This window comes from Porites lutea, chromosome 4 (assembly GCF_958299795.1).
Source record: "Porites lutea chromosome 4, jaPorLute2.1, whole genome shotgun sequence".
Lineage (NCBI taxonomy): Eukaryota > Metazoa > Cnidaria > Anthozoa > Scleractinia > Poritidae > Porites > Porites lutea.
Window position 1 is genome coordinate 16,740,406 of NC_133204.1, and position 11,655 is coordinate 16,752,060.

General features: G+C 39.1%; 2 protein-coding genes across 2 annotated transcripts in view; one reads left to right on the top strand and one right to left on the bottom strand.

Annotated features, from left to right (window-relative positions):
- The window catches only part of LOC140934959 (probable ATP-dependent RNA helicase DDX56), a 32,028-nt gene extending 29,847 nt beyond the window's left edge, over positions 1–2,181 (bottom strand). Inside the window, exons 1-4 of the mRNA XM_073384515.1 lie at positions 2,098–2,181; positions 1,976–2,017; positions 1,396–1,472; positions 766–808 (exon numbers count right to left, since the gene is read on the bottom strand). Coding sequence (XP_073240616.1) covers positions 766–808; positions 1,396–1,472; positions 1,976–2,017; positions 2,098–2,163 — 228 coding nt within the window. The 5' untranslated portion in view covers positions 2,164–2,181. The remainder of the gene's footprint in view (positions 1–765; positions 809–1,395; positions 1,473–1,975; positions 2,018–2,097) is intronic.
- Positions 2,182–2,533: 352 nt separating this feature from the next.
- On the top strand, positions 2,534–10,253 carry LOC140932702 (uncharacterized). The gene is made up of 5 exons (XM_073382213.1): positions 2,534–2,728; positions 2,863–3,702; positions 7,065–7,312; positions 7,804–7,929; positions 8,299–10,253. Exons 2-5 carry the CDS (start codon positions 3,084–3,086, stop codon positions 9,796–9,798), a joined length of 2,493 nt encoding a protein of 830 aa, XP_073238314.1. The 5' UTR covers positions 2,534–2,728; positions 2,863–3,083; the 3' UTR covers positions 9,799–10,253.
- The last annotated feature ends 1,402 nt before the right edge of the window (positions 10,254–11,655 follow it).

Consider the following 11,655-nt stretch of genomic DNA (forward strand, 5'->3'; position numbering starts at 1 on the left):
TTGCATTGCTACCCTGAGCATTACATCGCTATTACCTAAATGTACACTATTGAATCAAAACCCTGATTTCTGGAATCCTCGGTTTTTCAATACTGCTGATGATTCAAACCAAACCAAAATTCCCTTCACCAGTCAAACACTGTATTCTAATTTTGCACCCGATTTTTCGAACCTTATAATCTTTTGAACCAGTTACACCATAACTTTTCCCAAGGTGGTTACAAAAATCGGAATTCCACTTTACTTATACATCTGGGCATGCAGAGAGAGAAATCCTAGCAACAGGAAAGTTTCTAAGCAAGCAAGGCAATGGCAAGGAATGAGCCTTGACTTACAGATCTGAAGTTGTTCAAGTTGTTAACTGCTTGGCCACCATGCACCTGATGAAAATAGCACTTGTCTAACGACTTATCAGACAACTGTTAACAAGGTTGCACTTTTGCGTGGGCCGAATTATATCACTGGCAAATACTAATTTCATTCTGGTTGGATTCATTTAATTTTGCTCCAGTTAAATCTAATCAAACATACTGAATATGAAAGAAAGCAAATTAATGAAATCAGTAATAAAGTTAATATTCAAGGTAATGACCCAGCAACAGACGGTGACCCATGGAAACATATATTTGCCTTTTTCAGCAGCGAGGAAATCTTAGCCTTTGCACCAAACCAATAATACGGTATGCACACTATGTACCCAAGAAGCACAGCCTTGAATTAAAACCATGTTAAAAAACCTAATAATCAACATTTTCATGAACACACCTGTTTTTCTTGTAGGATTCTTTGTAACACTGGTATTGCATAACTATAAGAATAATCACAGTGTTATTAACTACACTGTTAGCCATATACATGTAACATTTTATAACTGTAATATACAGAAAAATGTCTCCTTTTGAACAACTTTATTATGTGAACACCCAGTCGTCTTGGTTGTAAATATGTAAGTATTGATATCTTTAGAAAGTTACACAGTTGCTTAAAGAAAGTTGAAAGTATTTTTCTGTACTATCTCTTTAAATACTAAGTGAGATTTTTCTACTTTTGTTCATCCAGCGGGGTGTTCACCCTCATATGCCCTATACCAGGATGTGCTGCTGGACAGGGTATAATTTGTTTACCTGTTTGTCTAAACAGGGTGTATAATTTTGTGTGAGTCTCTCTTAAACAGGCCATATAATTTTGTGGGAGTTTGTCCCAAATACATTGCCTGTACAACTAATTTGGGTGAGTTTCCTTAATTGCAGTTGCCAAAAAATGGCTTTAAAACAAGATGGCATGCCTTTTGTCCTTTGTCCTAAACAGGGTAGTAAAGTTGAGGTTTTTGCCCTAAACAATGTATATGGTATAAGGAATTTGGAAATCAGGTGCACTTCTTTGAAGAGAACTTACGCTGCTGTTTTTCCTGATCCAGTTTTTGCTCTGGCTAAAATATCTTTTCCCTCCAGAGCTAAAGGAATGGCTTTCTCCTGTAAACAGTAATAGTCAAAAATGATATTTATGGAATAAAAGGTTACTGTAAAATCGAAGGCACACATGAGTAACCCCACCGACCCAACTCATCTCTTCGGATTCTAATTCTACAGCTAACATGACACTGGCCAGCTCAAAGCCTGTCTCTCCTTTGGCCACTATGCACGTACAATGTTTTTCTCTCCTTTACGATTGTCTTTTCTCCTTTATGTACTTTTATAGATTAGTAAACGCTTGTAAATATGTTTTTAACAATTGTTGATGTTAATGCCCTGTAGGCAGACTGAAATAAAGTTGAAGTTGAAGTTCAGTTGTATAGTAATAATCAGCACAGCATGATGGAAATATAAAGGTTTGTATCGAGAGGAAATTCTAAAAATCTAGCTTTTGCATGAAGTTAAAAACGAACAAATGCATTATCTGTCGTTGGATAGGGAAAACGTACTAGTAAGCAACCTCGAAGAACAGTTGATAAACCACGGTAGCCTAGCGCTCATACCTGGATCGGAGACGGTTGTGACCACTTCAACTTTGCTATGGCCTGTCAAATAAAAACAAAACTCTGCATGAAGATTAAAATACGTATTTAGGTTATACCAAATTTTAAAAAATGGAATTAACCTTTATAAGTCGATCGTCTAAACTCATTTCATGAAAAGAGCAAACTTCTTGTGTTTCGTCCGCCATGTTGTTTTTCCACGTGAACCTACGCGCATGAACTAACTTATTTACTGGCTGTACAGCTATTTTTTACCCTCGCGGGCTCATGTTACCGCGCACCTGTCGAAGTGACGCCCTGAAGACCATTGCCACCGCATCGTTATTCTGAGTCATATTTTTAATAACAAATGACTTATGCTGTTTAAAATGCTATGCCGAAACATTAAATCATCACTTAAGAACGCGCAAACTCTATTGTTCCACTGGATTTGCGAATATATCTTGACATTAGAAAAATAAAAATAAAAACTAGTCTTGCCTTTTTTCTCCTTTTTCGACAATATCTCAAATTTAATATTCGTAAACGGCAGGAGGTTATTTATTGAACCAATCGCTTGAAGGATACCCCTTCTGCGAGATAAACAAATGCGATTGTCGTCTTAAAGATTACTTTTTATTTAAAATCATCCTTCAATTGTGTGGCCATAGCATGCGTACATAAATTTGGATAGCGGGAAAATGTCTGCTGAAGAAGCCCTTTCCAGAATATATGGAACATCTATCCAAAGAATATGTCTCTGATATTGTGGTGGCAAGTAAGTAGGTACAATATGGTTGGAGTTTTGTGATCATTCCTTTATGTTTTTACTTAAAGTATCAGTTCAAACAAGCTTCAGTCTTGCGTCGCGGCGTAAGTTTTTATTTTTGTTATTTTTGTTTTGTCAGGGCGAGAATACATCATACTTGGACCGGGATATTTACATAGTAACGGGTGGTAAATTTACTTAACGACCGTAAAGTATAAGCGTGAGTTGTGACTAAATTTAACACCAACGTATGTGGGGAGTTATTTAAAATTGAAGGAGCGAGACAAGTTGTTTCCAAAGTCATTAACAAAGAAGATGTTGAACTGAAATTGACTGCTCCAGGCAACATAAAGAATTAAAATGACTGCAAACGGGAAAATAAATAAGAACAGAGTAATTCCTGTTCAGCTGACTGTCGAGGAAGACCAAAAATTAGTTGAAGAAAACAAGGGAGCGCACGCATCTCCATTAGTGCCGAGCTTTGAGGAGAAGGAGAGCCCTGAGTTTAACCGGAAAGTACGGGTAGTTTCTCCATTAAAATCGGCAGGTCAAGCAAAGGTGACTGTGTCAAAATGGAGAAAATATGCCAGGAAAAGAGCCGACATCGCAGCATGGCACGAATATCAAAAAGCACGCATCGATTTTCCAACTATCCGTGAAAGCATGAGAGTAAATCATCATCGTATGAACGCGGCGCAACTTAGCGATTTGGAAGAACTCGTGGAGATCACTTCGCAAGAGAAACGTAGAAAAGATGGCGGGGTATCTACAGTAAGCTCCCCCAGCAGAGCTCTGCTTTATTATTTCGCCAAGTTAGCTGCGTCGACACGCGAGGAGGAGGTAATTGATCTAGAGTTCGTTGAAACGCTTATCGAAAGCGGAGCGTCCGTGAATACAGCTGATAGACATGGGCAGACATTGTTACACGAAGCAGCCAGACAGTGGGATCTCTCCGTAGCTAAATTGTTGCTTGAAAGAGGTGAGGCAAAAAAATTGAAGTTTTCAGAGTAAGAATAATGATTTTCTAACTTTGTCGGGCAAAAGACGCCCAAGTCTTAAGTCCAAGAATTCAATACACTTTTAAAAAAAGTAAAATCGTGATCGGGAATTTTTTACCTTAGATATGTTGGGTCATCAGTGCTAGAAATTTGTTTCTTGAAAATAATTATTAATACATACCGAGCGTATTACACAAAACGTTTTCAGCGAGTATATATTTTACTCAATAAATATTGGAATTTCCTATTGATAGGAGTCAGTGAATCACTCATAAAAATGTTTTTTGTAAACATACCAAATGAGCTTTTTGAGTTACAAAATGAAAAGGCAACAATGTGGCTTCAGGCCAGTCAATATTATCAGCTTCCTCAATTTTTAATCATTCACAAAAATTAAAATTAAGCGAAAGATAAGATAAAAGGTGACTGGAAATTAAAATTATCACCACAAGTCTGTTTGGCAATATTTTATATAGATTTCGAAGCGGAACTGTCTATTATGTTAAGGCACGCGAATCCGTGACAATAGGAGACAATAACGACAAATTTTCGTTCCTCCATACTCAAGTCCTAACCCTATTTTTAATTCGACCTTTTTTAAGTTTTTCTTTTTTGACGGATATTTATATTTTTCAATAAAACGGCAGGAATTGCTTTATATATATAGCAAAACTGGTAAGAAAATAATTAATATTTCTTTGTAGCAGATGTTATTACAACTCGTATCTCATGTTTTTCTTTTTTATAACTCAGTTTTAATGATAATTTCAAGATGTCACTGATAAGATTTTTTTCTTTAAAAGGTGAAATCCAGTTACCTTAAGGATCTATTTCAACCCTTTCAACAATTTTTAAACGTCTTAGTTTGGATAAAAAAAAATTATGGGTGCGGTCTAACGAAAACAAATATTTATCCCGAGATCTTGGTTAAATATGGTGTTGTTGCAGTTTTATTAAATATATGCTTACTTTTTCATTTTCTTCTTTTCAAGCTAAATAATGAAATACGCACATCAAACTAGGCTAAATTAACTAAACAAAGACAACCAGTGAGGCTCAATCGCCCCTTGAAGTTCAAAAATGAATTAGTGCATGTTTTCCTAATATACGAGATAAACTAAATAAATTTGCGATACGGCACTGCTATTGCAGATGTTCACGTTCTCACGGAAAAAAATCAACATGAGAGCCTAAACATCAATTATTACAAGTTTCTTACCTCGATGCGAGAAAAAAAGGATGTCTTGAGATCTAATGCCTTAATCTAATTCGTGACTCTAAGTGAGACTGACAAATCTTTTCCGGATCAATTGGCGTTTATTGGAATTTTCTTCTGTCTTTTTTTTTATTTCTAGAGTAGGTCGGTTCTCCTGTTATATGGCTGAGGAAGGAAAGGAAATTCCGCTAGCATGACGAAGCGATAGAGATGAAGGCCGCTCTAGCATTTGTTGTTTATCAACTGCTGTACATTAATTATCTACTTAGGAATAATACTGTCATATTTATGAGTCTACGAGCAATTCAGTATGAGAGAAGATTGAAATGCAAATTGGCATTCATTATACAAAAAATCGATCCTTTTGAAATGGTCCTTGTAAATAGCCTGCGAACTCTAACAGATAGCGTTCTCGGGCTATTTACAAGGACCATTTCACTGATAAGGATCGATTTTTTTGTAAAATGAATGCCGATTTGTATTTCAATCTTCACTCATACTGAATTGCTCGTAGACTTATAAATATGACAGTATTATTCGAATTTTTGATGAAAGGATGTTTTCCCTGAAGTCACGGGCTAGGGTCTTGCTTCTTGTCCCAGACACTGGTTTTGTTTTTGTTCTTTCATGAGAGCCCTTGAGATATCTCCCTCATAAATCTGATCTGAGCACGGCCGACGTGGGCCAAAAATTTGCTTTAAAAGTGAATCCGCGTTCTTTCAATTTTCATGGCGATTATTCCAATTCACTTTGTCAAATTGAGTTGAATTCCAAAAAATAAAATTCAAGTTCAGAAACTGACCCGAAATTTCTTCGTCGCATGTTTATTTCCACCATTAAAACGTTAAATTATGCATCTTATCGTTGTCAGGTTGCAACATGTTGCTTTTTTGACGTTCTTGTTGGTGTCGCCATCGTCGGAACGTAAGGTCCCTATGTAAGGGCCCCATGTGCATTCATGGGCGTGGTTGTGCAAAAGCATCTTAGAGAGGAAGGCTATCTCCAAACCTTTAATACTATAAATCATCAAGCTCTCTCCGTATAATACACCTTTTAAAACAGAGGCAGAAAAACCTTCACTCAAAAATATCGGTTCCTTCCTCTTTCTTCACTGGCAACTAATTGAGAGCCAACCTCAAACGAGCATGGTCTCTTAATGATTTTGTAAAAGCAAACCAAGAAAAAGCCCCAAAATAATTCTAGTAATGGAGGGCTCGAGTCTGGTTTGTCTATTAATCAGAGAAATAACGACCAGAATTCTTTGTTTCATTTCAGTCAGTGACAGGAAAAGACTGGGAAAGTATCCGAGTTTTCCTAACAGAGACGAACCTATGAAATAATTATTCATAAAGGCATTGAGACCCTCATAAAGCTGCGTCTCCGACTGAAAGCATTATTGTCGTTTTCGTTAAAAGCTACCAGCCTTAAAATCGGTCATCATCATGTCATCATCGGCTCATATTAATACACTCGGGAAAGTAAGAAAGCATATCTCTCAATCATTTCAGTGTTCTGAGTGCGAACTTGCCTTGTCGCCTAGCTCCTGTAGGGCGTTCCCCAGGTCTTCTCGGTTCCAGGCCGAACGGAATAATGAGGCCTAACGCTAGGTAATAAGCGGACGATGCGCTTTTCCTACATTACTTCAATGTCCACTTACTGCAGATCTGCACGTGATTTTTTCAATTTAGCCTCTAACATGCCTCTAAATTAGTGTTCCCAGTGTTTATTCAGTCTGTGTTTGATAGTAAGCATTTAACAGGTGCACATACAGCTATTTTAATTAACCTTGTCAGATTTTAAGGCATCAAGCCAAAGCGATAAAAAATTAAAATTTGCGGGTCTCACTTCATGGCTGTCAGTCCCATAGAATGGTATGAAAAACGTTTACCTTTGTCAGTTTATGACGTCAGGGGAATCGTGCTTCAATTGGCTGAGTTTGGCAATTTTCAAATGAAATTTTCCATATTGCTTCGTGGTCTCGTTGCTTTAGCTTTAGCTAACTTCTTTAATGTAAATGGTCGTATATCACCTGATTAACTAGGTCGTAAACAACTCTGATTATTTCAGCCTCAACCATGACATGCTGAGCCAAACAAACGCTTGCTTCTTGTTCCTTTTCGTCACCAGGGGCATCTGTCAATCAAGCAGACAAGTATGGCCGCACCCCTTTGCACGTGGCCGCCGCAGTGGACTATCCAGAGATGGTACAGTTCCTCGTTCAGCGGGGAGCAGATATCCACGCCAAAACTGGTAAAGAACAGCAGACGCCTGTGCATTTTGCAGCACGCAATGACGCAGCTTTATCGCTGAAAATGCTGTTGAAATGTGGTGCTGATATAACAGACAAAGACTTTAAACAGAGAACGGCTTTGCAGGTAGGTTAGACTTTCTCAATTCATAGGTTTCATTCGGAGTGTTTTTGTCAAGGAAGCTCTGCGATATGATTTTGAGTATTACCGTATTTTTTTTCGGTTATAAGGTGCACTCGGTTATGAAACGCACACCAAACTTTTTAACGCGATTTTTCTAAGTTAAAAAACTGAAAATTAAGCCAAAATACCCGGCTATAAGGCGCAGCCGCGATTTTGGGCGATGTTCACCTTAACCACAGCATCAGGCTTTCCAACAACACTGATTACGGCCATTCACCTATGTGAACAAAAGGGGAAAAGGTTAAATTTTTCGATCAAAAGCGAAAAAATCACACCTATTAACATAAAATGCATTGTTTTCTAAAGCTTCGAATACTTAGAGAATCCGTTTTTGTTCCATAAACAAGTCAGCTGTCTTGTAAGTATGTTAACTTTGTGTGCCTTCAACGAAACATCATTGGGTAACTGACATATGCAATGTTTTCCTCTTTCAGGTGGCAGCGGAACTGGATCGCTCTGATACTGCGAAATTTCTGATAGAGCGGTCAGCGGAAGCTAGCGTGGTCGATGACAGTGGCATGACAGCCCTGGTGTTAATGATTAGCAAGATGCCTAGCGTGGTAAGTTAGTCTGTTTACAAACCAACTTAATTCTCCTTCCAAGGAACGCGGTTCTTTTGGGCAGCGCTCCTGTAGACCCTGGCGGGCGCCAAAATGATCGCCATTGATGTGTATTTTTACTGTTTCATCTAATTCGCAATGAATATTCACACAAATCTCTATCAATTTGAAGAGTAAAAGTGTCTTAGGTCTGGGTGCTCTCCTATGGAACGAGAGAATGCTTTATAAGTGGCACACGAAAGAACTCACCTGACCTACTCAAAAACACTTTAAGATCGGATGGATCAGTATTTCGACATTGATTCATTAATTAAATATTAGTTAAAACTTGCTAATTCAGGATCCTTCTCTTTTTTTTCCCTTTTTCAGGCAAAAGTGGCACTAAATCAATTTTATTCCACTGACAGAGCCAATAGAAAGCAGTACTTTCACTTAAATTACCTTGAGCCTCCAGTACCAACCTGTTTGAGCAGCGGTTGCGCCAAGACAGCTCTAGAAGTCATTGTTCAGCTAAAGCAGTTTGATCTAATCATGCATCCTGTCATACAGAGACTTATTGCAGCAAAATGGAATTACTTTGGGAAGCGGGGAGCCTGGTGGCAAGTCATAACAAACTTGTTTTTCGTGATATTGTGGACCGTGCTTGGTGTTAGCACACCATATAAGGCAAATGAACTTTTTGACCCAATTGAGAAGAAGTGGTGGAGGGTTGTAATAGGATCGCTAGCGTTGTTAATGACGCTTAATTTTATCAGGCAGGAAGTCATGGAGTATTTCGCTTCCAAAAGAGAACATAAGCTGTGGGTAAAGTGGCGGGAAGATGAACTGCGAGGCGACTTAGAGTTCTGTCATCCGAGGTGGCCGGGAGAGAGACTCTATCTAATGCAGGAAATCGACTCGCTGCGTCACCAAGAACCTTCGTATCTTAAAGACGCTTGGAATTTCGTAGACTGGCTTTCCTATTTTTTGATTGTTGCTTCCATCGCAACGCTTTTCATAGCGTATGTTTTTAACGACCCAATGGCACTCTCAGTACACGTAAATATACTCTCAGCGACACTTATCGTACTTTGGACTCGTCTAATGAAGTACGCACGCGCATTCACTACGTTAGGGCCCTTCGTGGTCATGCTGGGTCACGTGATATACGATGTGCTAAAATTTGGCTTTCTGTTCTTTATATTCTACATTCCGTACGCGGCCTCGTTTTGGATGGTGTTCAGTCGGAAGAGGGTGGACGGCTACTCATCGATCACAGACCTCTTATACAGCATGTTTAGAATGACTGTCGTTGATGAGTACAACTACGACGGTCTGTCAAGAGTCCAGCCTATTATGGCCAAGGTACTTTGTGGCACTTACATTGCAGTCTCGGGCGTGATTTGTCTAAACCTTTTCATCGCTTTGATGTCGGATACCTTTCAAAGAGTCTACGACAATGTGAAAGCAAATGCTGTTATGCAGCAAGCCAGCACTATTCTATCCTTGGAGAAAAGTCTGTCTGTCTCAAAGCGACGAGCGTTTACGAACTTCATCTACACACGATGTAATCCAGAAGAGATGTATTACGATGATGATGTAGCTGGCGAAGGAGAAGAGAAGGATTTGCAAAGAATGACCCATCAGATAAAGGAGCAAGTTGATAACATTTTCATGCACGTAAATGAGCAGGAAAACGATAGAAAAAAGAAGAACGGTAGTGGCTCTTCGAGTGATCTGCACAAACTACGCGAAGAAGTGAAAAGACTGGAACAGCAGCAAAGAGCGCTAACAGCTCAGTTCCATAATCAGATTGCGGAAGTGAAAGATATGATCGGTGAAGTTATTCATACTTTGGGAAAACGGAAAAAGAAGAAGCAAACAAAATAATAAAAACGTGGACATTAAATGTGTAGAAAATGGAAGACACTATCAGACCAGTTAGTGAACAAGCAAAACGGAAAGGGAAGGGATTCGCGATTTGTAACAGAAGCTGTAAACCACAATTCATCTCAAAAGGTTTTTAAATTAAGATGGAATCATAAGCTCTCGAATTAATGATTTCAGTACACGCTTGGCTTCAGTATTGCTTTAATAAATAACTAACGCCGCGGCGATCTTAGGAGTAGTTATGAATACATGACAGTGCTAGTTTCTCACTCCTAATCCTGGGGGTCTCATTGTCAGATGTTCGAAGGATAAAGAAAGAGAGAAGTTTGCAAGTGGTTTAACATGAATAGAGCGCCCGTCTTCAGAAAGACTGCTATCTCCTCCGCAAAGGCCCCACCCCACCCCATTGGTACGGTGTTAAAAACAGAAACGGCCATGCTTTTAAGTAGCTAACTGGTGTCGCATACCTATGCGCAGGAGGCCTATATATAGGCTAAGGGGTGAGTGGCATTTGGTCGAACGTGGAACGTTTTCGTGAGACGAACCAAACTCTAATTTGGCTCGACCCACCGAAATTAAGTTAAGATAGTCTGTTGGGTCAGACGTCTTAGGACGCGTCGAACCAATCAACTGAATCAGATCAGCAATAAACTTCCTCCTGAACGAATGTACATTATCATACAAATTTTTAATTTGTTAGTTTTGTTTGTCCGGGAGACAATCTTCAGACGTAATATCCGTCTGAAGCAGACGGATAGAACGTGTTGGACGATCCAAACTCATTCAAACGAACGTAAGCCAGACGTCGAACTTTACATGAACGTAACACACTAAGTTTGGTTTGTCTCATGAAAGGTGCGACATTTGGCCTAGGTCTAAGTGCATTTCAGCTGTAAACAAGCCATTTATGCCTCGCATGTACCATGATCAGCTAGTAATCACTGCCTATAGCTTCCAGTCTGTTTTCAAAAGAGAACTGCCAAGTACACTTACGTAAGGTAAAGTAAAACAACTTTACTGAAGAAACGTTATGGTCGTAACATATGGCAACAGCAATAAAACGTAGAAAAATAACAGTACAAACGCAACATGAAAATATATATCATCAATTATAACAATAATATACAAGTTAAAATTCTAAATAGATTTGATGAATTGACTTAACGTAGGAAATTTCCCAATATAGATTTTAAAATTACAATAGAATATATATATGTATGATAGCTGGTTTGAGCTTTGTTATGTTATGAAATTAAAATAAACTGTGCTACTCTGATATAAATTTTATGTGTCCTCATGGAAATTTATGCAGAATGGTATGGAGAATATAGGCGTCAATATGCGACTGTACTCACACACTTTAAACTACCGCTTCAAGGGATAAGGCCTGGGCTTATACATCTTCATAAGGGGTTTTAGTAGGGCTTATAAACAGAGGAGCTTATACACCGCTTATGTTTGTTTGTTATTCGGCGTTCGGAGTCGAAGATGACAATGACATCCTCAACTGTTCCTGGAGTCAGTTTGGTGTGTCCGAAGGTGGCTGATGAGGCCAATCTGGGCGTGGAACCCTCTCCCACAAGTCGGACACATGGGAATTGGGGTGGTCTACCGGTTGCTTGCAAATTTGGCCTGGCGCGTCTCGCGTTTCTTTTCTGTGGCGTCAGTTTTGTTGTATTCGGCTGCATGGGCTCCGCTATGAATGAGGTTACGCCAGGTTGGACGGTCGGAATAGAAAAAGCGCTTCGAAACAAGCAATAGCAGTGCCAGGTTTAACCTTTTGTGCAACTCGCCTTGGTATTTTTGACTCCTCAGCCCAACGTCGCTACCATTAGCGTTGTGTCCCGGCAGTAGTCT

Coding starts and splice junctions, on each gene's coding strand:
- LOC140932702 (XM_073382213.1), top strand. CDS start 3,084: ATGACTGCAAACGGGAAAATAAATAAGAACAGAGTAATTCCTGTTCAG. Junction 3,703..7,064: donor TAAATTGTTGCTTGAAAGAG/GTGAGGCAAAAA, acceptor TTTCGTCACCAG/GGGCATCTGTCAATCAAGCA. Junction 7,930..8,298: donor TTAGCAAGATGCCTAGCGTG/GTAAGTTAGTCT, acceptor TCCCTTTTTCAG/GCAAAAGTGGCACTAAATCA.